The 26,544-nt window shown below is 40.5% G+C and overlaps 1 protein-coding gene across 6 annotated transcripts in view; it reads right to left on the minus strand.

Annotated features, from left to right (window-relative positions):
- CACNA1C (calcium voltage-gated channel subunit alpha1 C) overlaps positions 1–26,544 on the minus strand; it is a 780,229-nt gene that overhangs the window by 180,441 nt on the left and 573,244 nt on the right. For 3 of the 6 annotated variants that reach the window (XM_073621584.1, XM_073621581.1, XM_073621583.1), the window contains exons 30-31: positions 11,253–11,336; positions 3,320–3,349 (exon numbers count right to left, since the gene is read on the minus strand). In XM_073621584.1, the coding sequence (XP_073477685.1) occupies positions 3,320–3,349; positions 11,253–11,336 (114 nt within the window). Of the gene's footprint in view, positions 1–3,319; positions 3,350–10,655; positions 10,740–11,252; positions 11,337–26,544 lie in introns of all 6 variants that reach the window. The other 3 variants (XM_073621582.1, XM_073621580.1, XM_073621585.1) reach the window with 2 other exon arrangements.

Here is a 26,544-nt window from a genome sequence, read left to right on the forward strand (position 1 = left end):
TCCTATGCCTCAACCTCATATTAGACAAAAACTGTCAGGTTACAAATATCTGTACTGCATTTGCTGACTTATTTTTCAGGCTGAATGTTACAAGGCTGTCATCTTATTTCTTTATTTTTAGGGAGTCCTTGACCCAGAAGAAGCACCTGTCTCAGGTCAGTGACTCACTAAATAGTAAATTAGGGATCTAATTTATGACTCTGGAACATGTTTCTGGTAACTATTTTAGGCCCTTTTAAAACAAGAAACTGCAGTTTGCATTGCTGACTTGTCTACGTATTGCCAACCTATCGCTGTTCGATCAAGAGATCCTGGGCCAATGCTGTCACCCAAATCTTCAAATATCCAGGGCAGTGCTAATCTACAGCAGACCAGAATTCACTATGATTAGGGAGCGGTTGGCAATACTTTAGGTCTCCAACCCCAATGAGGAGGGAGATCAAAACAAAAATTTGTTTCTTTTTTTTTTTTTTTTTTTATGTTGACTTATTGGCAGCCATTTATGTAGTGTATATCCTAATAATTTACTTGTTCCTAGGTATATCACTCAGAAACAAAAGATATTATGCTTTGGTGGTCTACCCAGGATCTAGAAAATTGATAGTCGGAAGGCTACTTAATAATGGCCAATAAAATAGCTACACTATGTGCAAAAGACAGGCCCTCTTTAGAAGCCTGTGTCTGCTTCCTAATCTCTCCCTATTTCTGTTCAGCCTGCTTTGTGCAGAACATGCGACTACATGGGACATCTAAAGTTTAAACAAAGAAAACTGCTAAAATTTCACTAAATTCATTATATAGCTACAAACTTAGTCTACACCACCCTGGTATTCATGTAACCCTAATCCCCTTCCTCTCCCCCAACACAGTTGCTGCAAAGAAAAAAAAACATCAAAAAAGAGGACAGAACCGCTACGTTTTTTTGCTGACGACGGGCTGTTAACACCTTCCACTCCAGAAAATGCCAGACAGCGTTGGACAGTTATGAATAATTAGATGTCTTGCGAGCTACAGTGTGGCTGCTTAGCACAATTTGTCTCAATTATCTTAACATCTTTTTGGAGACATGGAAATGGCCAACCTGGACTGCTTCCTAAATTGTTATAAATTCCCAGTGTCTGGACTGGTTCATGTAAATTGATTTTATTTAGTTTGAGATAAAATGCTCCTTAAAGATCTGTTGGGGATTTAAAGTGGACCTATATCCAAAAGTATAAACCTACATACAGTATGTTATCAGACTTTTTGGGATGCAAAAATACACAGTTGCCTAGGTCTAAAATAGTTGTTTGTTATGGAGAAAATGCTGCTCCAGTCTCCCTCCTGTGCTAAGCATACGTCTTAGGAAAAAGGCATGTGGATATGTGATCTCTGTTGAAGTAGGAGCAGAGTTCACATTGGCTAACCTTTCCCTGTAAATTGGACTGAAATCTCCCCAATGGGAATCAGACAGCGATTCCATTTATTCCCTATTCAATGAAAACCTAAAAAATATTTTTGCTTTAGTTTCACAAGTTTTGTTTTTTTATTGAGACAGATGCGTATTCAGTGCATATATGTTAGCAGCGTGTTGGCAACAATCTATTTTCATTTCTGAATGTAAATAAATTTAATCTTTTGTAAAATGAGCTGTGCTACAATAAAGAAGATTAAGGTCTTGATTAAGACCATGGAGTTGACAACAAAATATTGTCTCAGACCACAAAATGGCTGCTAACTTGTAAGGGTAGCAGGACCACTTTAATATCTAAAGATATTGCAAAGTTTAGTTATGTGATGTATGTTTGTCAACTATTATTATTATTTTATTAGTAAATAAAAATTATTACTATATTATTAAATTCATAGGGAGAAGAAAGCAACCTTTAACCTATTCGGTATACTTTAATAAATTAATTTGAAAAAACTGAATTTAGACTGACTGAGGAACAAAGCCTATCTGTCGATTGTCCACCATTTAAATCTTGGTTAATTTCTGTGCCCTCTGAATTATTCTTGTTGTAATTCCTGCAGCCTCTGGTTAATTCCTGTGACCTATGGATAAATCTTATATACTCTGGTTAATTCATATTGTCTCTGGTTAATTCCTGTGGGCTCTGGTTAATTCCTGTGACCTTTGGGTAAATCTTATATCCTCTGGTTAATTCATATGACTCCTTGTTAATTTCTAGGCCTCTAGTCGATTCCCGGGACCTGTTAAATTTCTATAACTTCTAGTTAATTTGTATGACCTCTGGTCAATTCCTATGGCCCCTAGTTGATTCCTTAGGCAACTGGTCAATTCCTGTGACCTCTGTTAAAATTCTTTGGCCTCTGTTTTTTTTTTATATGACCTCTGGTTAATTATATTGGCCCTGGCTAAATTCTATGGCCCCTGGTTAATTCCTGTGGCCTCTGGTTAATTCCCATGGTCTCAGGTTAATTCTTATGGTCCCTGTTTTTTTTTCTATGGCCCCTTGTTCATTTCTGTGGTACCTTGTTAATTCCTATGGCCCTTGGTTATTTCCTAGGGCTCCTTGTTAATTCCTGTGGTCCCTGGTTAATTATTATGATCTATGGTTAATACCTGTGGTCCTTGGTTAATTCTTATGGGCCCTGGTTAATATCTGTGGTCACTGGTTAATTCCTGTGGTTCCTAGTTAATTCCTACGGTCCTATTCTCGAATTGGCCCTGAATTTAAATCCTCCCAGAAGCATTTTTTGGTTATAAGCATGGTCCTTTGCTCTTCTCACTGGAGGGCGCACAGCATAGAGTCAAGGAGCAAGATGTTGTGGTTCTACCAGGAAACCCCTAAAAAAAGCCTGCTTTTGTGCATTATATAAAAGTTTCTTGAATGAAAACTGAGTGTTTTTTGACTACTGCAACTTAAATTTTTAAGACAGCTTTTGGAGACATTTGAAAGATCAGAGATTTGGTTTGTAAGGAAGTCTAATCGGACAGTTTCATGAGCTCTTATTCTGGAGCATTAAACAATGACCGCCTTTTGTCTGCAACAAAAACTCTGCCGATTCTGTCCTCTCCCGGTTAATATGGCTTATAAGTTTAGCCAACTTTCATTTTGTCTGCCAAACTTGCCCAAGCAGAGGAGGAGTCCAAGAGAAAGCTTACAAGGTACAAAAATTAATACACAATAAACCACACAAGATCACATTTCAAGAGACACAAGTACAACATGGCGGCCAAAGGGCATGCACAGAGACTGGACAAGGATTGGAGATAGAAGAGCCCTGAGGTCAGGGGGCACACAGCTGTGACACGTGTGTCAAAGGAGAAAAGAAAAGTGGGGGGCACAGTGCTCTGAACGGATCTTGGTCTTACCATATTGTGGCATTGAGAGTGTTCACCTGTCTTTAAAGAAAGGCAGACAGAGGTAAGATGTAATACCGGCTAAATCCACACGTGGGCACAGTACAGCAATATGATTAACAATGAGGTGGGGTAGCAGGAGAAGAGGAGGAGGTAGATAGAAAGGACAGGAGCAATTTGGGGACAAAATACAATCAAATTGTTAACCCTGTACAGTTCTGTAGTTTGGATCTCTGCCACAACTACAACACTCATCTGCCATGCTGGCTGGATGGACTTGTGATGAATGTGGTTTAAATCTGCTGCCAAAAGAAGTTACCCAAGAGATGAAGGACTTTGGTAAAAGGTGGCCTGTCAATCTGCTACAATGTGGCCAGCCAACTTAATACAAGGTGTCCAGTTAACTTGTTACAGTGCAGCCAATCAAATTTCAAAGAGGCTAGAGAGATGCTTTGTTGAGGAAAAGTCATATCCAAGCTTAGGAGACCATGGGCGATTTTAAGCAGCTTGGTTGAACTTCTAAAAATCAGTACTGATTAATCGCTAAGAGTTGCTACACATTACTACATTTGTGAAACAAATGGCTCCCTCTGGAATGAGGTACACAAGTAGAATGTAATATCAATGAACATACTAATGATTAATGTGGGACCTTAAAGCGACCCCAAAAGAGTGTCACATGCTGAAGACTTTGCCAGTTGCAGTAGTGTTAGAAGATAGCAGAGTATGGAGAGAGTATTGTCTTCTATTACTGGATTTTTCTTTTAAGGATCCAATTTGTTTAAGCGGCTACTTCTTGCTACTTGTATACCTCATTCCATGGGGAGGCATTTGCTGCATAATTGTAGCGATTGATCACTACTCACACTCACAATCAACCAATAACAATTTCAGAAGTGCAATTGTGCTGCCTTAAAGGACATCTGTGGGAACAGAATAAACTCTGGGTGCAGGGACCAGAGTGGCCCTCCTGATTCTATCTTCACCATGCTGTGAGTCTCTGACTTGAAATGAACACTAAGCACATTGAAAACCTAAATTTATTATTAAAGGGATCAATCTAGACTGAGAGAAGTGTGGAGGTTGATATTCCTGACCTCCATCTAAAAATGCTAATTGCCTGGTTGTCTCTGGAGTCAACCATTTCTGAGACACTGACTGAAGACAATATTATAGTCAGTGAAGTCACAACACCTAACCTCCATAGCTGCTCCATGTCATATTTAAAATCTTTTTTGACTTTATATACTTTAAGTAATTAGAATGAAGTTGCAATTTTAAGATATTGGAGAACGTAATAAAAGAAAACTTATGTTTACAATAAATTCGCTTTTGATGTGAATTCCTAAAATTTATTACATTGCTTTGCAACTTTTAGTAATACATGAATTATATTTCTTTATTTTTTCTGCGCTCTTTCTATTCTCCAGCAGTGTCTTTTTTAATTGTGCTGGAATATGAATCTTGTGCATTCTGTTCAGCACAGGTGAATCAAAATTAGAAACACTATATTAAGTGTTATAGTGTATTGAAATTCAAAATTTTGATTTGCCACCAGAGCAGGAATAGAGGCAAATCTTCCAGTGGGCACATGTGATCTGGTAACAAATATCTAAAGGGACCTCTCACTTTGGAGGAATTTCCTTCCACTTATTGTTGTCTGCACAGACTGGAAATGTAGGGAATGCTCAACATGGATGGGCTTAGGTTTGTTCCAAACCCAGAAGGAAGATGCCACTCCTGCCAACTGAGGTGACTCAATCAGCTGCAGTCTGGGCATTACCTGTTCTGTACATAAGAGTACAGGATGCTTGTGACATCATTGACTTAATATTTACCAAATTCATGCTCATTCCTTCTCCTCAAAAAAAAAAAAAAAAAAAAAGCAATGGAGGGTTTAACCTCACGTTTATGGCTTTACATAAATAGGAAAAATTTAGACAATATTTAAGCAGGAGTGGGCAATTGTGAGGTGAAATCTAGGGATGCGCGTCATCGTCTTTAAAGGCCACCTCCACCCAGAACTCATATTTCAATATTGTGTGGTTGCCGGCAAGCTGTATAATGTTCTGACTTTTTAAATATCTTGGGAAACCCAGTTCTCAGAAATCCACATAATGTTTGCTTACATCAAATTTTACAGTCCTATCCACCACAACCATTACAAAGCCAAAGGATTGTGTCATGGTCACTCCATGAACTGGAGAACACACGATAATTGACCAACTGCAAGAAAGAGACACCTTCTTTATGGCCTTGTGGGAGGGGCAGGGGCACAGACTACTGTTCCCCCCACATCTAAATGGGGGTGGTGACACAAATCACTGCTGGGAAATATCACCATTGTGGGAGGGGAAGAGAAATTACCGCAGGGAAATCTCTCCAATGTGCAAGGGGCAAAGACACAAACTACAGAAGGAAAAATCTCACCATTGTGGGAGGGGTGGACATATAAACTACTGCAAAGAAATTTCACCATTGCAAATTACTGGGAGGGAAATCACATCATTGTGGGAGGGGCAGAGACACAAGTTACATTGTGGGGGGAGTGGAGACATAAACTACTGTGGGGAAATCCCACCATTGTGGGAGGAGCAGGAACTCATAGTACTGGGAGGGAGATTGTATTGTTGTGGGAGGAGCAGAGACACAAACTATTGTAGGAAAATCTTATTACTGTAGGAGGGATGGAAACACAATTTACTGCAGGGAAACCCCAACAGTGTAGGAAGGGGGGGGGGGCACTAATTACTGCAGGGAAATCGCTCCGTTGTGAGAGGGGCAGAGACATAAATTACAGAAGAAAGACAGACACAAACTTCTGTGTGGAAGTTCTTACTACTGGAATACCAAAGACAAATAAGTTGGCAGTCGACTCAACCTACTGGAAACCACACCCATTGTAATATCATATTTGGGAGGACCAGCCTATTGTATCTACATTCAATTTAGGCAAACTTATTTAGCTACAACTAAACCTAAACAGCACACACAAGCAGAGACAGTACTTTATAAATGCCTCCACCGGAGCAACCCGTGTAGTACAGTAGAAAGGCGATAGAGAAGGGCAAGGAAGAGGGTGAGGTGAGACAGGAGATGAATTTCTATAGAAATAAACTTTTTAGTTTTGTCATATTTGGTGACAGACAGAGGTGACAACCCACAGCTGACTGGCTACAAGTTTATGAATTAAAGAGCTAAAAAAGGTTCATCAGATTATCAGCAGTTAACTGGGGGGGGGGGGGTGTACTTTCCTACACCCAACTAACTGCCTGTCCTTACTGGTACTTTTATAATAAACCTTCCATTAGATAATATGATGGCTGCCAATACTGACCTCTCCTGAGAATACTAGCTCCCGTGTTGTCATGCTGATCTGATGGCTTCAGGACTTTCTGAGTCAATGACCCAACAAGCTATGAGATGAGGAGTTTTCAGACATTCCCTCTTTCTAATGTGTATGCTTGTCTCAGGTCAGTGATTTGGAAAGAATTGAAACTAGAGACAGTCAGGGAATTGATATTCGTAGACAAAGATCAGCCGTGACAAACAAAATATTACTTAAAGTAAACCTGTTAATACCCTTTGAGAAAGAAGACTTCCATTTAAAGTTTTAGGTAATTGATTCCCAAAGCACAAGCCCCACCTAATACCACACCACAATGCCGAGCGTTGGCATTGCATTTTAAAGACTGGTGGAGGCATAGGACACTACTTTGAAAAACTGGCATGAGCAGACACATGGTCTTACAGCCAAACATTGTTTCTTATTTTTGGATGTAGTGGGAAAATATTAGAAACCCTGTTGGATTTTTATTGCTATCCAAGACTCTGTTGGACAGATTTTCCATTACTTCCTGCCCTGATGACAACGTTCTACCAGAAAGGAATTGAGAGGAAATCTTCAACAGAGAAATGGACTCAACATGTTTCAGGGGCCAGAGACCTCCCTCTTCAACAGGGCTTAAAGATGGAAAAACAATGTACAGTAATACCTTTGCATACCTTAATTATGCATTACAAGCATAATTAATCTCAGAAGCTTGCTTGTAATCCAAAGCACTCGTATATCAAAGCGGGTTTCCCCATAGGAAATAATGGAAACTCATGGAGAATCCATTCCACAGCCACTGCTGGTCTATGCAGTACTGTATGTAGCCAGAGGTGCGGGGGTGCCATTGTATGCAGTACCGCATGTGGCCAGAGGTGCGGGGGTGCCGGAGACACTCAGAGATGCTCGGAGACACTCGGAAATGGAGTGTCTCCGAGCATCACCAGCCCCCCTGCACCTCTGGCCAAATGCGGTACTGCACACCCCAGCGGCTTGAATCCTGCTCGTCTTGCGAGACAACGCTTGCAAATCGAGTCAGGATTTAAAAAAAAAAAAAAAGCTCGTATTGCGAAACGCTCGTAAACCGCGTTACTCGCAATCTGAGGTTCCACTGTAAATGGACTGGACTGAAATACAAAGTATGGGCTTACTTTACTTCTCTCGCAACATGAGTTACATACTTGTTTCGTCTAGGGGTGCAGGGATAAGATGTATTACTTTCCTAACTCCTGGCTCCAACAGGTTTCCTTAACCCATGCGACTGGACCTCCGTAGCATACACTCTAAGCAGCTTTGTCCCAAAGTCACATGATCACCTTCTCACATATAAAGTAGGGTTAGTAGCCCTGCACTGTGCATGATGATGCTGAGGGACTGCTCATAGCCCGGAGCTTGAGAACAGCGATAGAGCCTGCTGGACTGAAGGATAGAGTAAGTAGACCTTATCTCTGTACCCACAGACTAAGCATTTTACACCTTGCAGTGTGAGGGTGGCCCCACTGCAAGAATAGATTTTGTCTTATTCTTGGAGTTCAGCTTTAATACTTTGTATTTTAGTCCAGTCCATGTACACCATTTTTCCATCTATAAGCCCTAATTAAGGGAGCGGTCTCTGGACCTCAAAACATGTTGGGCCTGTTTAAAGTCTTTTATTTTATTACACATGGTTATAAATTTACATCTGGGTAATTAATATGTGGCATGGAGCTTTCATCTCAGATCTTTTTTTTTAGATGTCAGAGTCTTGGATAGCATTACAAATCAGAATCATACAGGGGTTCTAATTCTTCTCCACCCCATCCAAAACGTAGAAAAAAAATTGGCCTTACATACATTTGTAGAGGTTAGTTTTAATGAATAAAGGGAATTAATGAATAAAGGGAATAAAATTGCTTTTAAAAAAGGAAATGGGTATACGTGTCTTCATCTACCTCATTTTTAGCTTAGTCTACTTTTATCTATATATTAGTGAATTATAATACAAAAAACACTTTGTTTTAAACATCTTGATTTTCCATGGGTGCTCTACTATTTACAGGAATTCAAATTTAAAAGTAGTTTAAAAACTCTATTTTAAAACTAGGTATATGGAGAATGTGCCAATTTGTTCTAAATTTAAAACTGCGGTAGCCATATTTTTTTAGCAGCCTAGGACCTAAACAGGGTGCTGATTCCTGACATCAACTGTCTCCATTCTATGAAAACTGACAAAATGGCTACCGACACTACATGTAACTGTGCTTACTCAGCAAATGTATATATATATAGATATATCTATATAGATATATATATAGATATATCTCTCTCTCTCTTTCTCTCTCTCTATATATATATATATATAGAGAGAGAGAGAGAGAGAGAGAGAGAGAGAGTCTTGGGCTCCTAAAAAAGAGCCTATGAGTGGGGGAGGTAGTCCCTTTTATCCCTGTGCTAGTGGGCTGGAGAAGGTGAAGGAAGAAAAGGGGGAGCCCTGTAAAAAAGGAAATGGTTAATCATGCTAGGTGACAGATAAACAGAACAGAGCCACAACTGTATAGCAGGAACTGGCTGGGGTCCCCTGGGTCCTGGGGCACAGATGGATGTCAATGCAATGTTTTAAATATGGAGAGAAAAAAAATTAAAATAGAGAACAGCTCAAGGATGAAATTAGCTTGGTTAGTGATTTTATCAACATGTGACCTGAAGGGTTAGAGCCCAATATGGTCCCTGAAAGTTGGGGTCCTGAACTGTTTTTACTAAATTGATCAACACCACTTTCAGGCAGGCAAGCAAAAGAGGAAATAATTGATACCTATGTATCTATCTATCTATCTATCTATCTATCTATCTATCTATCTATCTATCTATCTATCTATCTTGGGAATTCCTACAGTTTCATTCATTTGTGGGAAATAGACCATCAACCAATCTGACAGGTTTGTATACCTATCTGTTTTTTTGTTTTAGGTCTGTGGCCTACATCATTCCCTTCACTTCTAGTGTCATCACCAGAACAGGAAGTATGATGAATCACCTCAAAGGGAAGAGAAATTTCCCCTTTGACACCACTGATCACAGCAAGTGTCCCTATTGGGAGATTTTGCCTAATTTCCTGTCCTAGTGATCATGCAAGAAGTGAGGGTAAGGTCTCATGCACACTGGGTGTTTGCCCAGTTCTTCAAAACGCCTTTCGTCTGGCAGATGAAAAGCAGTGTGAAAATGCGCTTAGAGCTGCATTTTTGCAAGCACGTTTAGGTGTGTTTAAGTGTGTTAATCGCTTGGTGTTTATCCATTTCATTGACCACAATATAAATGTATTCTGGCCATTGAAATGAATGCCCAAGAGCGTTTAGATGCATTGGGTGTTTTTTGCTGCTAAAATGCTGCTGCTCCTAAACGCACAGGCAGTTTTTTCTAGAGGCTAAAAAAAAAAAACACAACACGCCTCTAGAAGCGGCATTTAAAACGCTGTGTGCAAGAGGCCTTATTATCCCCATTAAATGAATAGAGACCATTAAATAATGACAGAGGTTCCTCATTTACCCATTACATCCACATCTAATTTTTCGCTGGGCTTCAACTTAATGTCCCCATGTGCCCTGATTTTATACAGCACTGCGGAGGAATTTGGCACTGCATAATTTAATGACAGTAATAATAAGACGTCACCAAAAACAGTTATTACCTTATTTAATTCAAGCGCTATTCACAGAGGAATCAGTGTAGGCCAAAATTAATCCGTTTTTAATTAACTTTTTCATCAGTGCCTGTGACTCAATCCTTCTGTGTCAGCGAGCCAAAGTGACTCCATGACAGCCCAATCCTGCTATACAGTTTATATCATGCCAGGAGGAGCTTATGCAAGAATTCTGAATGTTTCCAGAGGGTAACAGGAAAATTGATAGAAAATAATCAGAAAAACATAAGAAAAATAAGAAAACAAAGTAAAAGAAAAGAAAAAGGAAATGATAAAAGACAAACGAAGGGGGAAGGGGGGTGATGCAGTCACAGTCACGGAGAGAGAGGTAAGTTACTTACGTTTATTTCGGTGATTGCTATATCAACAATGCTACCCACTACTATAAGTGCATCAAATGTGTTCCATGCATCACAGAAATAGTGCTGAATGGAAGCCCAGGAGGTACGGGAGAGTGAACAAGAGAGAGAGAGAAAGAGAGAGAAAAAAGAGAGAGAAAGACAAAATCAAAGGAAAGAAAAACTAAAAAAGTGTGAACAAGGGAAAAAAAACGCAAAAATAAAGAAGTCTAAACAAAAGAAAGAAGGTAAAAAGGTTTTAAGAGGCATCGTAGTGATATGTTTTGTCTCCTCTTGTGTCTTGGCTACACATTTGACACTCCAGTAAAGCAGGATCGGGGGAGACGAGGGAGAGAAAAACCCCCTCCCCACTCTAACTGGCAGGGGGCACTCTGGGGATTTTCCCTTCCCTCTCTCCCTTCTCCCTGGAGGGAAAGTTGTTTTTTTTTTTTTGGGGGGGGGCTGAATTACCACTAGAAAGAAACTGGAAGGAAGGTAAAGATAGCACCCAAACCAGCATGGAGAAGGGGAGAGAGAAGGAGTGAGGGGAGTGCAGGGGGTGGAAGAGAGAAAGGAACAGACCTGCCCCGAAATACTTACACTGGTCTCGCTGAGTATGACGTCAACTACGCTGCCAATGACGATGAGAAAGTCAAAGACATTCCAGGGGTCACTAAAATAACCCTACATAGGTCAGAAGGCAAGGCAGGGTGGGGAATTAAAAAGGATTGTTAGACAGACTCAAACATGGAAGCAGCACCGCACAACCCCTCCTTGCCAGCAGAGCTTGCCATCTAATGCCATGCAGAGCGCTTCTGGCAGCAAGAGGGTCAGCCATCATCCCATCCCTCAATAACCCACCCTCCCCCCACCCATAATACCAAGCAGAGCCCAGGGATCACAGTGATTCGGACATTAGGATAGATTAGCTAATGGTGAGAAGTGGCAGATGTACCTGCGCCCAGTCTACAGTCTATAGAACATTGGGACACACTGTGTGTGGGATTGGCATAATGGGTGCATATTGCATTTTTGGTCATGTCACACCATGAGAACGGTCTGGTCTGTAGTATTGATGTTTAAAATTACTTCTAAAGCAGAGGTGTGCAATCCACAGAACAGGACTCCAATTGTACATTATCAGCAACTAGGGTGCAGATCTGCAAGAATTTGAAATGGTATGTATGTTTTTTGGGGTATCAGGGCAAGCACACTGTAAAATTTAGGGGTCTTGTCTTCATAAGGATTGCACACCGCTGATCTACACATCATACCCCGGTCATGAGCACAGCCTATTTCATACTTTTATTAAACAGAGGTGATGGGTCCACTTTCCAAACCAAGCTGTGACTAAAAAAAAACATTAAAATGCACTTTTGGATGAAATATGGCAACCAATCCTAACCCCCCCCCCCCTCCAAAAAAGGATCATTTTTCAGTTTTGGATTGGCATCTTTTGTTGCTCAAAGACTTCAGTTGTGAGATCTTCCCCCTGTTTGTGTCTCAGCCCCTCCTACAAAGCCATAATGAAGATGTCACACTCTTGTACCTGGACACCTAAATTGTTTGCTCGGCATTATGCAGAATCCATTGGGAGAGGGTAACACTATCATTTAGCCTTATTAGAGTTTTGGCTGCTCTGGTGGTAAGATCTCGCAACCGTAGGCTGTAAGGAGCCAGTATGGGACTCAACTGGTTAGTAACCAGTTAAGCATGAAATATCAGTTGTGTATGGTGTTGTCCTTTGCAGTAAACCTGTCACAATCATGGGTCATTATAACTCTACAAATGATAACAGTATGTGGCAGCAGGGGTTGCCTTCTTCTGAAACAGTCAGTAGATCCAGAGATATAAAGGCAGTTGAATGTATGTACATATCTTGGCTTTAAATGCAAAAGGTGAGCTTGGTCCACCCCTATCAAATGAAACACCTTTCAACTGATAAGTGAAGAAACCAATCACATGAAAGGACTGGTAGGAAGGTTTGGATAAAGTTGAACTATCACTGACTCAGTTGAGATTTGCATAGAACTTCAGCTACCAATATTTCTAGATCTACTAATCATTTTGACATGAATGTAACCTCAGCTGTGCATTGTTTGAATAAGTATATACTCAGTATAAACTGTTCAGGTTTGTGATAAGCTACTTTGGGTTTGTATGTGGTGGTTCTCATTTATCAAATCAATGGTATAGCTAGTAGTACTTAGTCACATTCAACTGTATAGGTGTTTTTTGATTTCTCCAAGCCACTGAGAAAACTGAGGAAGTGGCTTGGAGAAGCTAGGAAACGCCTTCAACGTTACAAAACAAATTCAGTTGAATGTGATTAAGTATTACAAGCTACTTTAGGTAATGCCTATAAATTTCACTTACCTTTTCTGCCCTGTCCGTCTGATTCTTAAAATGGCAAATTTAAGTGCCTAATCTCATCTGCTCAAGTAGGGAGTAATATGAATGTGTCACTGGGAAATGTGCTCAGCATTCTCCCTACTGGAGCATGGAAGTAACAATATTTTGGGTCTTGACAAGCTGCAGATCAGAGCAGAAAAGGTAAGTTTAGGGCACAGAAAACAGGAATGCAGACAGACAGATGGAACAACAGTATAAAGTATATAAGCTCACACTGGGCAGAGCACAGACACAAAAGCACACACATGGAGAACGTATGAAACATCTGGAAAGTTATAGCAATGTATCAACAGTGGCAGACTAGAGCAGAAGCTGACAGGTTTACGATGACTTAAATAATGAGCCCCATGAATTTCAGATAAAAGAATAAGATTACTGGCAAAGCTTAAAGATTTTTTGCAATACTTCTCACGACTTGACCTAGCTCTACCACTTAGAGTGAACCCACCAAAGTATAGTCCCTACTATTAGACACTAAACCCTTATTTGTACACTCCTCTGAAGAAAGTTTCATTTTTCTCCTTGGAACTTAAATTTTAGGATTAAGCCCCACTCATTTGCCATCACCATCTGATAACGTCTAGTGAACAATGAGGTTGCTTTCATTTGACATGGTGAGCTTGTCCCCAGTGTTTGGGAGTAGTTGAGCCCTTAGTAAGAAGGGAAAGCCAATTTCAGATGGATGCACAAAAACCATACACTTTCTTCTGTGAAAAAGGAGGAATCTAGCGCTAGAGATATTGATGGAGGATTGAGGGATTAAACAGGATTGCTGCCACCTGAATTCTGGCGAATCAACAAAAAATTTTATAAACGAAAGAGGGACAAGCAGCGCAGATCTATAATCCCACAATATTGTGATTCAACCCACTATCTCAAAACTTAGTCTATCGCTAGACGTATGTGCAGTGTCATGAATCCAACAATTACCGTATTTTTTGGCATATAACACGCACAGGCGTATAACACGCACCTTCATTTTAGGAGGGAAGTTTCAGGAAAAAAACTTAAATTTTAAATAAAGAACTTTGAAGCAAAATAAGGGTCAGTGCCCATCAATGCAACCTCACCATTGGCCATCTGCAGCCTCACCATTGCCCATCTGCAGCCTGATCAATACCCATCTACAGCCGCACAATTGCTCATCAATGCAGCTTGATCAATGCCCATCTGCAGCCTCACAATTGCCCATCATTGCAGCTTTATCAGTGCCCATCTGCAGCTTCACCTCAGATTACTGCTGCCTCGGAGGGGACAGGGAGGGGGGCAGGACGAGCGCCGTCAGATTACATACAGAGAGAATCTCCTGTTTACTCAGCGGCCTCTTTGATACAAAGTTCTATGATAGACAGAACACTAGTCCAATGCGGCCCAGGAGACGGGACTTCCTATTACAGAGGCCGCTGAGTAAACAGGAGATTTTCACTGTATGTAATCTGACGGCTCTCGTCCTGCCCCCTCCCCGTTCCCTCCAAAGCAGCCCAAATTGCAGTATCGGCGTATAACACGCACACACTATTTGCATCCGATTTTCAGGGTGAAAAAGTGCGTGTCATATGCCAATAAATACAGTATATGCAATTATATACAATATCAAATAAAGTGCTTCATATTAATAAACAATCTGTAAAGAAATCAATGACATAAAGTGCAAATGCTTAGTACAAAAAATAAATGCCTTCTATTCACTAATAAAGTTCATAAGCGATCCAAAAAAACCATATGTGATCCAAAAGATGAAGTTCATGTAGAATCCCACAACAGAAAGTCCAAAAGGACTTGGCTGGTCAAATTATAAACCAGCAGAAGCACTCTGTGTTAAACACCAAACGGGAAGACTCCCCACGAGAAGGTTTATCAGGAGCAGCAGAGTGGGGAGTCTTCCTTATTGATGTTTAACAGTGCTTCTGCTGGTTTATAATTTGACCAGCCATTACTTCTGGTGAGTCAGTTTGGGGCAAATGATGAAGGTGTTTTCTACATGATTAAGATTTTCATTGGATTTCTGACCACCTCTTTTGGACTTTCTGTTGTGGGATTCTACATGAACTTCATCTTTTGGATCACATTTGATTTTTTTGGTTCACTTATGAAATTCATTTTTTGCACTATGCACTTTTTTTCATAGTGTCAGCACACACTTCTTGCACTTTTTGCAAGCATTTGCATCTTATGTCCTTGATTTTTTTACAGAGATTGTTTAATAATATGTAGCACTTTCTTTTGATATTGTATATAATTGCATATATTATATATCCAGGGTGCCGTGACGAGGCTCCGTGGCTTACGCATGTGTTTGCAAATGCGTGCGGACTAAATCCCTGTTTTTAACGCATACTGTTAGACAGGTTAATTCGGTTGTCTGCGAGCTGGTTTGTAAGTAGGCTTGGGTTTTTTCCTGGGCATTCCCCAGGCTTTAATGTTACCTTTACCTTGACCCCCACTCAAATGTTACAAGAAAGTCTTGCTAGGATGGATAAATACAAAAGTAACAGAGAGGGTGACATACTTACCATTCCTGGAGGAAATGCTGCTCCAGGCTCCCTTCTGGGTTGTTTACATGACCAAAAGCCTTGGTATTTGGTCATGTTATCTCAGCCAAACGGAACTTAACAGTTTCACATGGCCAAATGCCTAGGTTAATAGTGCTTTCTCCAGGAAAAAAAAAGGATTTCCAGCTATTACTATTTATTACTCTTTATTTATCCAACCCAAGAAGACTGCTAATGTAACTTGAATGACCAAGCAGACACTTGCTTTACCTTTTGCACCAGGTCAAGTGGCGGTTTTAGTTCTTTTACCAGCTTTATTACAGGTCATTAAATTATCTGGTGCCCAAAGCTCCAGTTGTTAATAGTAAAAATATAAGTCTTTCTGTTGCTGCTGACCCCTCCGTCTCCTGCTTTCTGTCAGTAAAAATACAACAATCTCCCATAATGCAACTGAAGCTATGCCTGGTATACTCCATGTTGTCAATCAGAATGATGTAGAAGGAGGGACGGGTCAGGTACTGGACTTCATCTTATTTAGTTACATTTAAAAATAATCTATCATGGTAAAATATGGAAGCTGTAACTGACAACTCTGGAGATGATACCTTAAAAAAACAAGTAGGAAATGACAACTGCCATAATTCTATTCTGACAGGTTTCCTTTTAGGCTCTACTGTACCTACTTAAAGCAGGCACTTAGATGTACCTGCACATATTTTTGTTTTAGAGCCCTTCTGAGCTTGATTGCTGTGTGGTATTTCATATGCAATTAGTGACCTTCTAGCTGCAGTTCAATTGCACCCCTGCAATACCTGCCTCTCTCTATTGGTCAGGGAAAATGGGGGAGGGGTGGAGTTAGAGCTTCAACATCAGTGCTGGAGGATCTCACGTCATAGAGCACCCTTTATTAACTAGGGTTCCTCTGGAGGTCTCTATGGGTTCCTTGAACAATAAGCATTGGAAGATTACTCTGCCTACACTGACCACCAATGCAGAAAATAAATTTCCATTCGACTTCAATGAGGAGGAGCATGGTTCTAATGATTATCAATGTGAGCGGGCATTATATTCAATGCTAGTATACAAGGCCACTGCAGTTTTCACCGTCTGTCCTTCTTTTTGGCTATTAATTGTTTAATTTTGTGATCATTACTGAAAATATTTTATTGTGGAGCAGGGGTGTCAAATAACTTGGGTATGCCATGATCTATTGTATCGAGACATGTAGATAGATTAGTCTTAATTGGGGGTTTTCTAAAACCTAAAATGTATTGCAAGAATTCCTCTGGGGTAAACAAGTTTGAAAAAGCCTACCATAGAGGTATGGGGGCTCCCGGGCAGCCCTGGCTCTGGAAGGCAGAATGCGGAGTCACTGATTTTAATTCCACTTTTCACTTTACTAACTTTTTCAAAATGACAGGTTTGAGTAATAGATTTTAGCTCATAGTGTACAGGCACCATTTTTTTTGTTCAACCAGAAGGTTAAAAAAAAAAAAAGATCCAATTCTCCCATCCACACATTCAAAATGGATAGGGGAATCCTCCCGCTATGCTATTGTGTTCTGACAGCGGGGAGCCATCCATCAATGGTTAGTGCCACCAGTTATAGCCTGTGGCACTGATTGATTGAGAAAAACCCGACAGGCTGCTCGTACGGGCATCGATCAGTAGATTGACTTCTGTACAATCAGGATGCTCATACATGGATGGAAACGGGTCCCTGCTGAAACGGACATATTTTGATCAATGTATGGCTGGCTTGACTTGCAGTCTGTGTTGTATGACTGAACAGCAGGACAGAAGACAAACATATGCTAAGGCTGGGATTAAATACAGACACAAAAGCAGCAAAAAACAGGCAAGACAAGGACAATGACACTAATGTATCTTCCATTGTGACCAGAATAAGCAAGGTGGGATTCATTTAGGATTTTAGAGGAATTACAGTTGTTTATAGTCCAGGTCTCCCTATGACGATACTATAAGGCAGAGAGATATTCAACTTCACAGCATGCCCTACTCATTTTTTGAAATATGTACTTTCATAGGCTCTTGAAGCATCCAATGTGCCCAGTGGGAAGGATTCACATTTTGCTACTTGCCATGGGTAAATGATACATCTTATTTAACACTCTGCGCACTGTAGCACAGACATAGACATTCCTAAAGCTATATCAATAGAGGGATACTTTATTTTATAGATTGCAAAATGTGCATGTGGATGAAGTCCAGGTGCTGGCTGTGCTGTCTGCAAGGAGGTGCCTGAATCTCAAGACTGGCAGAAGAGAATTACAAATCCTTTAGCAGGTGAACACATATACATACACAGATATACTTAACTGTTTATCTAGCTGAAATTAAATTCTAAAAATGGCTGCAAAAATGGCTGACAATTTGAAGATATCCAAATATGCTTGGATTTTTCTCAATATTATAACCAGGTACCTAAGACATGCTGTCCACCATGCTGATGGCATACCCTTGTTAGTCCTACATTAGCTACAAAATATAAAAAAGAGTGAAATTTACCATTTGGACTGTACTTTATATATCAAATTGTATTTTAGATGAACACCAGCAGATAAACCCCACATTTAAAGGACAGCAACCAACAGGACCTTTGCATAAATTCAACTTAACCTACACATAATGCTTTGTTTAGGTGAGCATTACATAGACAGCTGATGATGCATGCGCTGAAAGAGCAGAGAATCTTTGCTAAAGGGAAGAGGATCTTCACATTATATATTGTGAAATTATTCACTCAAATTGTCTAATCATTTGAAAAGCAATGTTTCTGTTCAGGTTGAATACCCAAATAATGTGCAAAAGAAATAAGCAAATATGCGTTTGCTTTTCACATGACTACATAACTGACAGACATGACTTATTGTGTAAAGATTATTATCTTCTTTAGTAGATCAGTCACTATTTGGCCAAAAGTTTATGAACACCTGACCATCAAACCTATATGAACTTGTTGGAAATCTCATTCCAAAACTAGATGCATACAATCAAGGAAATAGTCATGTCATTGTGACAGACCTAGCCGGGAGAGAGACTTTTGGAGGGGACTGAATGCTAGCCTCTTGCCGATCGATCGTGGGCCCTGGCATTTGGGTATGCCTGGGGACCCTTGAGGTGGTATTACTGTGGATTCGGGTCCTGGTCCCCCAGGACACACAGACTCTGGGGACCCTGGATTTGCCATATTGGAATAGTGACTGATTCATACCGTTGGGACTCCTACTGTTAAATGCTAATGTCATCAATTCCAGCTACCTGTCTGTTGTCTGCTAAAATGTGTATTGTAAATAAGTCTCTAGTATGGGATCTAAGAGTCATTAGATCCCCATTGTTGTTTGTGTTAATTAACTCTGCTATTGTGATAATGTTTATTGGGTTTTCTGGCCTAAAGGTCATGTCTGAGTCATCTAGGCTGTCTAAAGGGATTAGTTAATTAGCTCATGTTAATTAGGTTAATTAGGATACAGCTGTATTGTTAGAGTAATATGAGCAGAGAGGTCTGCACCTCCTCTTTTATTGTATAAAAGAGACTGTATTCCTGTCAATAAAGAGAGATTCCTGGTTGAACTTACATACAGCCTGCCTGGTGTTTGTTCTGAGCTACACAACTGTATTAGAACGGCACATAACTGTAGTTCTAGTCCCGGAGCATCGGATGACTGAATCATCAGATGTTGCGATCTGCAATCTGATTCTATAGCTGCAGAGGAGTGTCGGGAGAGTGGAACCGAGCGAGCAAGGGGCTCGTTACAGTCATCTTCACTGACAAACACTAGGATACAAAGATATTTTAGACAAATGTGTTACAACCTTGTTGTAACAGTTTGAGGAAGACTCTTTACTACTTTAATTAACACAAGAACAACAAAAATGGACTTTGTAGGCACCAATTATAAAACATACATACATTTATTTATTATTAAACATTTAATTCAAAAATCGATTTTAAATCATTGCAGTAAAAGTGCAAGCAGCTAGCTAGACCTCTCTAGTGTGAGTTTAATACAATAAATGCATAACATTAGTGGAGATGGAATCCTGCAGTAAATTTGAATATAGAAGAACAAAATAAGCTCTACATGTTTCGCAATTTGATTGCTTCTTCGGGAGTTATAAAGTATTCTACAAAAGAGAGATAAAATTACAAGCAATCAGTAACAATAGACAAACAAAAGTTTATGTAAAAGGTAGAGTGTATCCAGTGGTTTGCAGGGAGTGTCAGGAGGTGATCAGAGTTAGCTCCCAAAATTAGCGTGCATGCGGAGATACAGGGTATACGTGGGGGCATGCCTGGTATAGAACATACAAAAATGTAAAAATTGGTACTGGTGGTAAGGGGGACACAGTCAGCCACAAATTAAAATACAAGAAATAGTTCTATCAACAGATAGGGGAGACAGAGGGGTAAGTCCATGCAAGAAGGCAAAAGGGAGTGTGAAATTATAACCATTCACACAGGCATTAAGCCTACCTTGGATAAATTGATGGTAACCTGGATAAATAAATAATGCCTGCAAGGTATAGGCCTGACACAATGATGATAAGACTGGGCAGCAGTCAACAACGTTGCCTATAATATACATGTAAAGATATATGTAAAACCAGCCATAATAACGAACTAATGGAGGTCATATGGAGGGAGTTTTTATTTTAAGTAACCAAAAAAGGAATGGAAAAATAGGTGTTCAAAGAGACACATAAAAAACACCTCACCTTGTAATCTTAGTAAGAGGTGTTTTTTGTGTCTCTTTGAACACCAATTTTTCCTTTCCTTTTTTGGTTACTTAAAAAAAAACCTCCCTTCATATGACCTCCATTACTTCGTTATTATGGCTGTAACAATCAAATTGCGAAACATGTAGAGCTTATTTTGTTCTTCTATATTCTAATTTACTGCAGGATTCCATCTCCGCTAATGTTATGCATTTATTGTATTAAACTCAAACTAGAGAGGTCTAGCTAGCTGCTTGCACTTTTACTGCAATGTTTTAAAATCAATTTTTGAATTAAATGTATGTTTTATAATTTGGTGCCTACAAAGTCCATTTTTGTAGTTCTTGTGTTAATTAGACTGTAATTTGGGATGTGGCACTGTTCTAACACCAAATTCCCACAGTTCCATCCTGTGCTAGAGTTTAGTTGACTTATTGATATCTCTTTACTACTTTAGAATGACTGTGCTCCTGTGCAGAAAGCCAGTCCTATAAAGACATGGTGTGACCAGTTTGGTGTGGAGGAACCTGTGTGCCTTCACAGAGTTCTGACCTCAACCCTACTGAACACCTTTGTGATGAATTGGAACTCTGATTATGAGTCAGGTCTTCTCTTTCAACATCAGTATCTGACTTCACAAATGGGGACACAAATTCCCATAGAGGATGGACAACTCCATATTGATACCCATGGTTTTGGAATGGGATGTCCAACAAGCTCACATTGGTGTGATGGTCAGCTGTCCACAACACTTTGCCTATAATGTAACTGTATACAGCTACTGTAAGTCTTCAGACGTCCCATGGCAACAAGCAAAATCTGAACATTCCTACTGCATACTATGTGCAAAGCTGATAATTTCACAAGCCTGCTATATGGTATGAAATGTCAGGAAGGTAAATTACACATTGTTGTCATTAAAAAATCTAAGATTTCAATATGTTTCAATGATGTGTGATAACAAATACCGTATATACTCGAGTATAAGTCCACCCGAATATAAGCCGAGGCACCTAATTTTACCACAAAAAACTGGGAAAACTTATTGACTCGAGTATAAGCCTAGGGTGAGAAATGCGCAGCTACTGTAAGTGGAAAAGAGGGTAAACAATGCCCATTTGCGGCCTCACTGTGCCCATTTGCAGCCATAGGTCCCCTGAACTTCAAACTCGGTAGTTAAGGGTTCCTAGATGCCCCCTAGCTACAGCCTATGTTGTAGTGCTAGTACTACTGGGTTTGTGCACCAAATGTTGGGTTCTTAGGACCTAATGGCCCAGAGATATGGGGCCCCAAAGTCGGTTTGGAAAATGTCATTCCTTGCACCAGAAAAGTGCTTGACTCGAGTATAAGCCGAGGGGGGCACTTTCAGCACAAAAAAATGTGCTGAAAAACTCGGCTTATACTCGAGTATATACGGTATATTTGTTTGTAAGGTTGACAGTAACAAATGTGGTAATTTTAGATTTAGGAATTTTAGTTGACGTTCCAAATCATGCAACAACCATCCCTTACCACTAGATGTCTCTACATATCCACCAACAATAACCCCCTCAACTTTGTAAAGCAATTGAATTTAGGTTGAAAACGACCAAAAGTGTAGAAATACTCAGCTATGTGTGGATGAGGTCTTAGAAGACCCCACCATAATGGAATATCACCAGTTAAATGAGAAATTGCAACAGAAATGCCAAAACACATAAAAAGGTCAAATAAAGTGACTTCACAATAAAACATTGAGTACTCAGCTTCAAATCTATAAAAATAAATGTAAAGCTGAAGGATACACATCATCCAATTTTTGTTGTTCAATTTCCTTTTGATTTGCCTTCAGTCATATAGTGCAAGGGCTTGCCTTATTGCATACAATTTGAAAGTGTTTAGAGTTGACCTCATATTATATGGCTTTTCTAAAGGAAAGCTGTACCAGAAAATTGTATAAAAATTGTATAGTGTGTAGCCAGCTAAAGTCAACTGGCATCAGATACGATTTTGTGATCAGATATTGCCCTACATTCTAGATCTGACACCAGACCCAACTCCACATTACAGTTTTGACACCAGGTATGACTCTGTGTATAAGATCTGTCACCAGATGTGGTTCTGTATATCATATCTGGCCCAATAAATGCTTTTATGTATCTCTCTACACACTTATGCCTCGTACACACGATCGCACATTCCGACAACAAAATCCATCTGATTTTTTCCGACGGATGTTGGCTCAAACTTGTCTTGCATACACACGGTCACACAAAGTTGGTCGGAAATTCCGAACGTCAAGAACACGGTGACGTACAACACATACGACGAGCCAAGAAAAATCAAGTTCAATAGCCAGTGCTGCTCTTCTTCTTGATTCCGAGCATGAGTGGCACTTTGTGCGTCGGAATTGTCTACACACGATTGGAATTTACGCGAACGGATTTTGTTGTCGGAAAATTTTAGATCCAGCTCTCAAACTTTGTGTGTCGGAAATTCCGATGGAAAAAGTCCGATGGGGCCTACACACGGTCGGAATTTCCGACAACAAGCTCCGATCGCATATTTTCCGTCGGAAAGTCCGATCGTGTGTACAGTGCATAAGTCTGAAAGCAGACACAGCTTGGCATAACAGATTTGGGACAGATATGACTCTGTATATCAGATCTAGTAAGAGATGTGGCTCTGTATATCATATCCGGCACCAGATATGCTTCCATGAATAGAATCTAGGACAAATTAGGATTAAAAATATAGGATCTGGCAGCACATAAAATCTGGCAATACAAGTGGCTCTAAAGATATCAGATCTGACACAAAATATGGCTCTGATTATCAGCTCTGATATTGTTGTATATATGGCTCTACACACTATTTCTGAAACCAGACACAGATCAACGGACCAGGTATGACTGCACTCATCATATCTGACACCAGATATCTGAAACTATATCAGTCCTGAAGCCAGATATTGACATATGAAAGGCTCCACACACTAGATCTGACACTAGACACAGCTCAGCATAACAGATCTGGCAACAGATATGATTTTATTCATAATATGGAACACCAGATTGGCTTTGTATATTATAGCAATAAACGTGACTTTAAATACTGTATATAAGATATGACAGATAAAGGTCTACAATACAACGCTGAAGTGCTGGATCTGGTATCAAACAAATTTCTACATATACCTGATGCCTCTCTGTATATCAGATCTAACAGCAGATATCACCCTGTATATTGTATATCTGACAACTGAAGCAGAAAGCAGAGGATAAACAGTGGGGATGGAAAGAATTCAGACCCCCTTACATTTCTCACTCTTTGTTATATTGCAGCTATTTACTAAAATCATTTAAATTAATTTTTTTTCCTCATTAGGGCTCTTTCTCACGGGGCGGATCAGTGATGATCCGCCCCGTGAATATCCGCTTGCTCAGCGGGGATCACTCCGCCGATCCCCGCTGAGCAGGCAGATGACAGGTGCATCGCTGCACACTGTGCAGCGACGGACTTGTCAGAGCGCCGCTCTCCCCTATGGGGGGATCGGATGATGACGGACCGTAGTGTCCGTCGTCACCCGATCCGATCCGAAAACAGATGGAAAAGTAGGTTTTTCCTCCGTTACACTTTTCGGATCGGAGCGGGTCGGATGTCAGCGGACATGTCACCGCTGACATCCGAAGCTCCATAGAGATTCATGTATGTCCGTTTTTCATCCGAAAACGGAAGGATGAAAAACGGACATACGGATCGTTAGTGTGAAAGAGGCCTTACTGTACACACCCCATATTGACAGAAAAACACAGAATTGTTGACATTTTTGCAGATTTATTAAAAAAGAAAAACTGAAATATCACATGGTCCTAAGTATTCAGACCCTTTGCTCAGTATTTTGTATAAGCACCCTTTTGATCTAATACAGCCATGAGTCTTTTTGGGAAAGATGCAACAAGTTTTTCACACCTGGATTTGGGGATCCTCTGCCATTCCTCCTTGCAGATCCTCTCCAGTTCTGTCAGGTTGGATGGTAAACGTTGGTGGACAGCCATTTTTAGGTCTCTCCAGAAATGCTCAATTGGGTTTAAATCAGGGCTCTGGCTGGGCCATTCAAGAACAGTCACAGAATTGTGGCAAGGCACAGATCTGGCCAAGGTTACAAAAAATTTCTGCTGCACTTAAGGTTCCTAAGAGCACAGTGGCCTCCATAATCCTTAAATGGAAGACATTTGGGAGGACCAGAACCCTTCCTAGAGCTGGCTGGCCAAACTGAGCTATCGGGGAAGAAGAGCCTTGGTGAGAGAGGTAAAGAAGAACCCAAAGATCACTGTGGCTGAGCTCCAGAGATGCAGTAGGGAGATGTAGAAAGTCAACCATCACTGCAGCCCTCCACCAGTTGGGGCTTTATGGCAGAGTGGCCCTACGGAAACCTCTCCTCAGTGCAAGACACATGAAAGCCTGCATGGAGTTTGCTAAAAAAACACCTGAAGGACCCCAAGATGGTGAGAAATAAGATTCTCTGGTCAGATGAGACCAAGATAGAACTTTTTGGCCTTAATTCTAAGCGGTATGTGTGGAGAAAACCAGGCACTGCTCATCATCTGTCCAATACAGTCCCAACAGTAAAGCATGGTGGTGGCAGCATCATGCTGTGGGGGTGTTTTGTAGCTGCAGGGACAGGACGACTGGTTGCAATCGAGGGAAGGATGAATGCGGCCAAGTACAGGGATATCCTGGACGAAAACCTTCTGCAGAGTGCTCAGGACCTCCGACTGGGCCGAAGGTTTACCTTCCAACAAGACAATGACCCTAAGCACACAGCTAAAATAACGAAGGAGTGGCTTCACAACTCTGTGACTGTTCTTGAATGGCCCAGCCAGAGCCCTGACTTAAACCCAATTGAGCATCTCTGGAGAGACCTAAAAATGGCTGTCCACCAATGTTTATTATCCAACCTGACAGAACTGGAGAGGATCTGCAAGGAGGAATGGCAGAGGATCCCCAAATCCAGGTGTGAAAAACTTGTTGCATCTTTCCCAAAAAGACTCACGGCTGTTTTAGATCAAAAGGGTGCTTCTACTAAATACTGAGCAAAGGGTCTGAATACTTAGGACCATGTGATATTTCAGTTTTTCTTTTTTAATAAATCTGCAAAAATGTCAACAATTCTGTGTTTTGCTGTCAATATGGGGTGCTGTGTGTACATTAATGAGGAAGAAAATGAACTTAAATGATTTTAGCAAATAGCTGCAATATAACAAAGAGTGAAAAATTTAAGGGGGGCTGAATACTTTCTGTCCCCACTGTACATTAATGAGGAAATAAAATGAACTTAAATGATTTTAGCAAATGGCTGCAATATAACAAAGAGTGAAAAATTTAAGGGGGTCTGAATACTTTCCGTCCCCACTGTATCTTAGTGCACAGCAGCTAAAGTAGACATGGCTCTATACTCACACAACAACACGCCTGGGTCAGAAAACAAGAGCTGGCACTAGATATGGTTGTATATTAAGCATCAGATATGGTTTAATATACAGGCCAATTATAACAACAAATTATTAATCAAAAAATGTCAGTTTATAGTTTAACAACTGCACATGACATATCGGTTGCAATTTTCATTTGTACTGTTATTTTCTAATTATTTCAGGCTGTTAGAATGGGACCTGAGCTGATAATTGTGTATATTTTATATAAAAAAAATAAGCAAATCAAAGTTTATTCTGAAACAGGTTGCTGGTGGGAAAATATGTATAGGTTTATGTATATGTATAGTGTGACTGGGACCCCACACCTCTTATGCTTTGCCCCCCCCCCAACCCAAGTCAAAGAAGGACAAGAACCAAGAAGAGATCTGATTCCTACGATAGAGCAGTCAGGAATGCCAAACTATTAATGCCGGTTCACACAGGGGCGACTTGTCAGGCGACCTAGCCGCCTGACAAGTCGCCTCCCGTTCTGTACAATGGAACCGTTCTAATAGGAGCGACGCAAGTTGCTCCGACTTAGAAAAAGGTTCCTCTACTACTTTGGGGACGACTTGGGGCGACTTGCATAGACTTCTATACAGAAGTCGTTTTGCAAGTCGCCGTGGCAGTCGTGTGCAGGTCGCCTCGGTGAGGCAACCTGCAAGTCGTGCCGCCCCTGTGTGAACCGGGGCTTAAAGAATAACTAAAGGAAAAACTTTTTTAGTTTTGAATAGAGTGGGGAGGGATTAGAACACCTGTCAGTTTTTAGCACTGCCTGTACCCCCATTTGGA

This window comes from Aquarana catesbeiana, linkage group LG03 (assembly GCF_042186555.1).
Source record: "Aquarana catesbeiana isolate 2022-GZ linkage group LG03, ASM4218655v1, whole genome shotgun sequence".
NCBI lineage: Eukaryota > Metazoa > Chordata > Amphibia > Anura > Ranidae > Aquarana > Aquarana catesbeiana.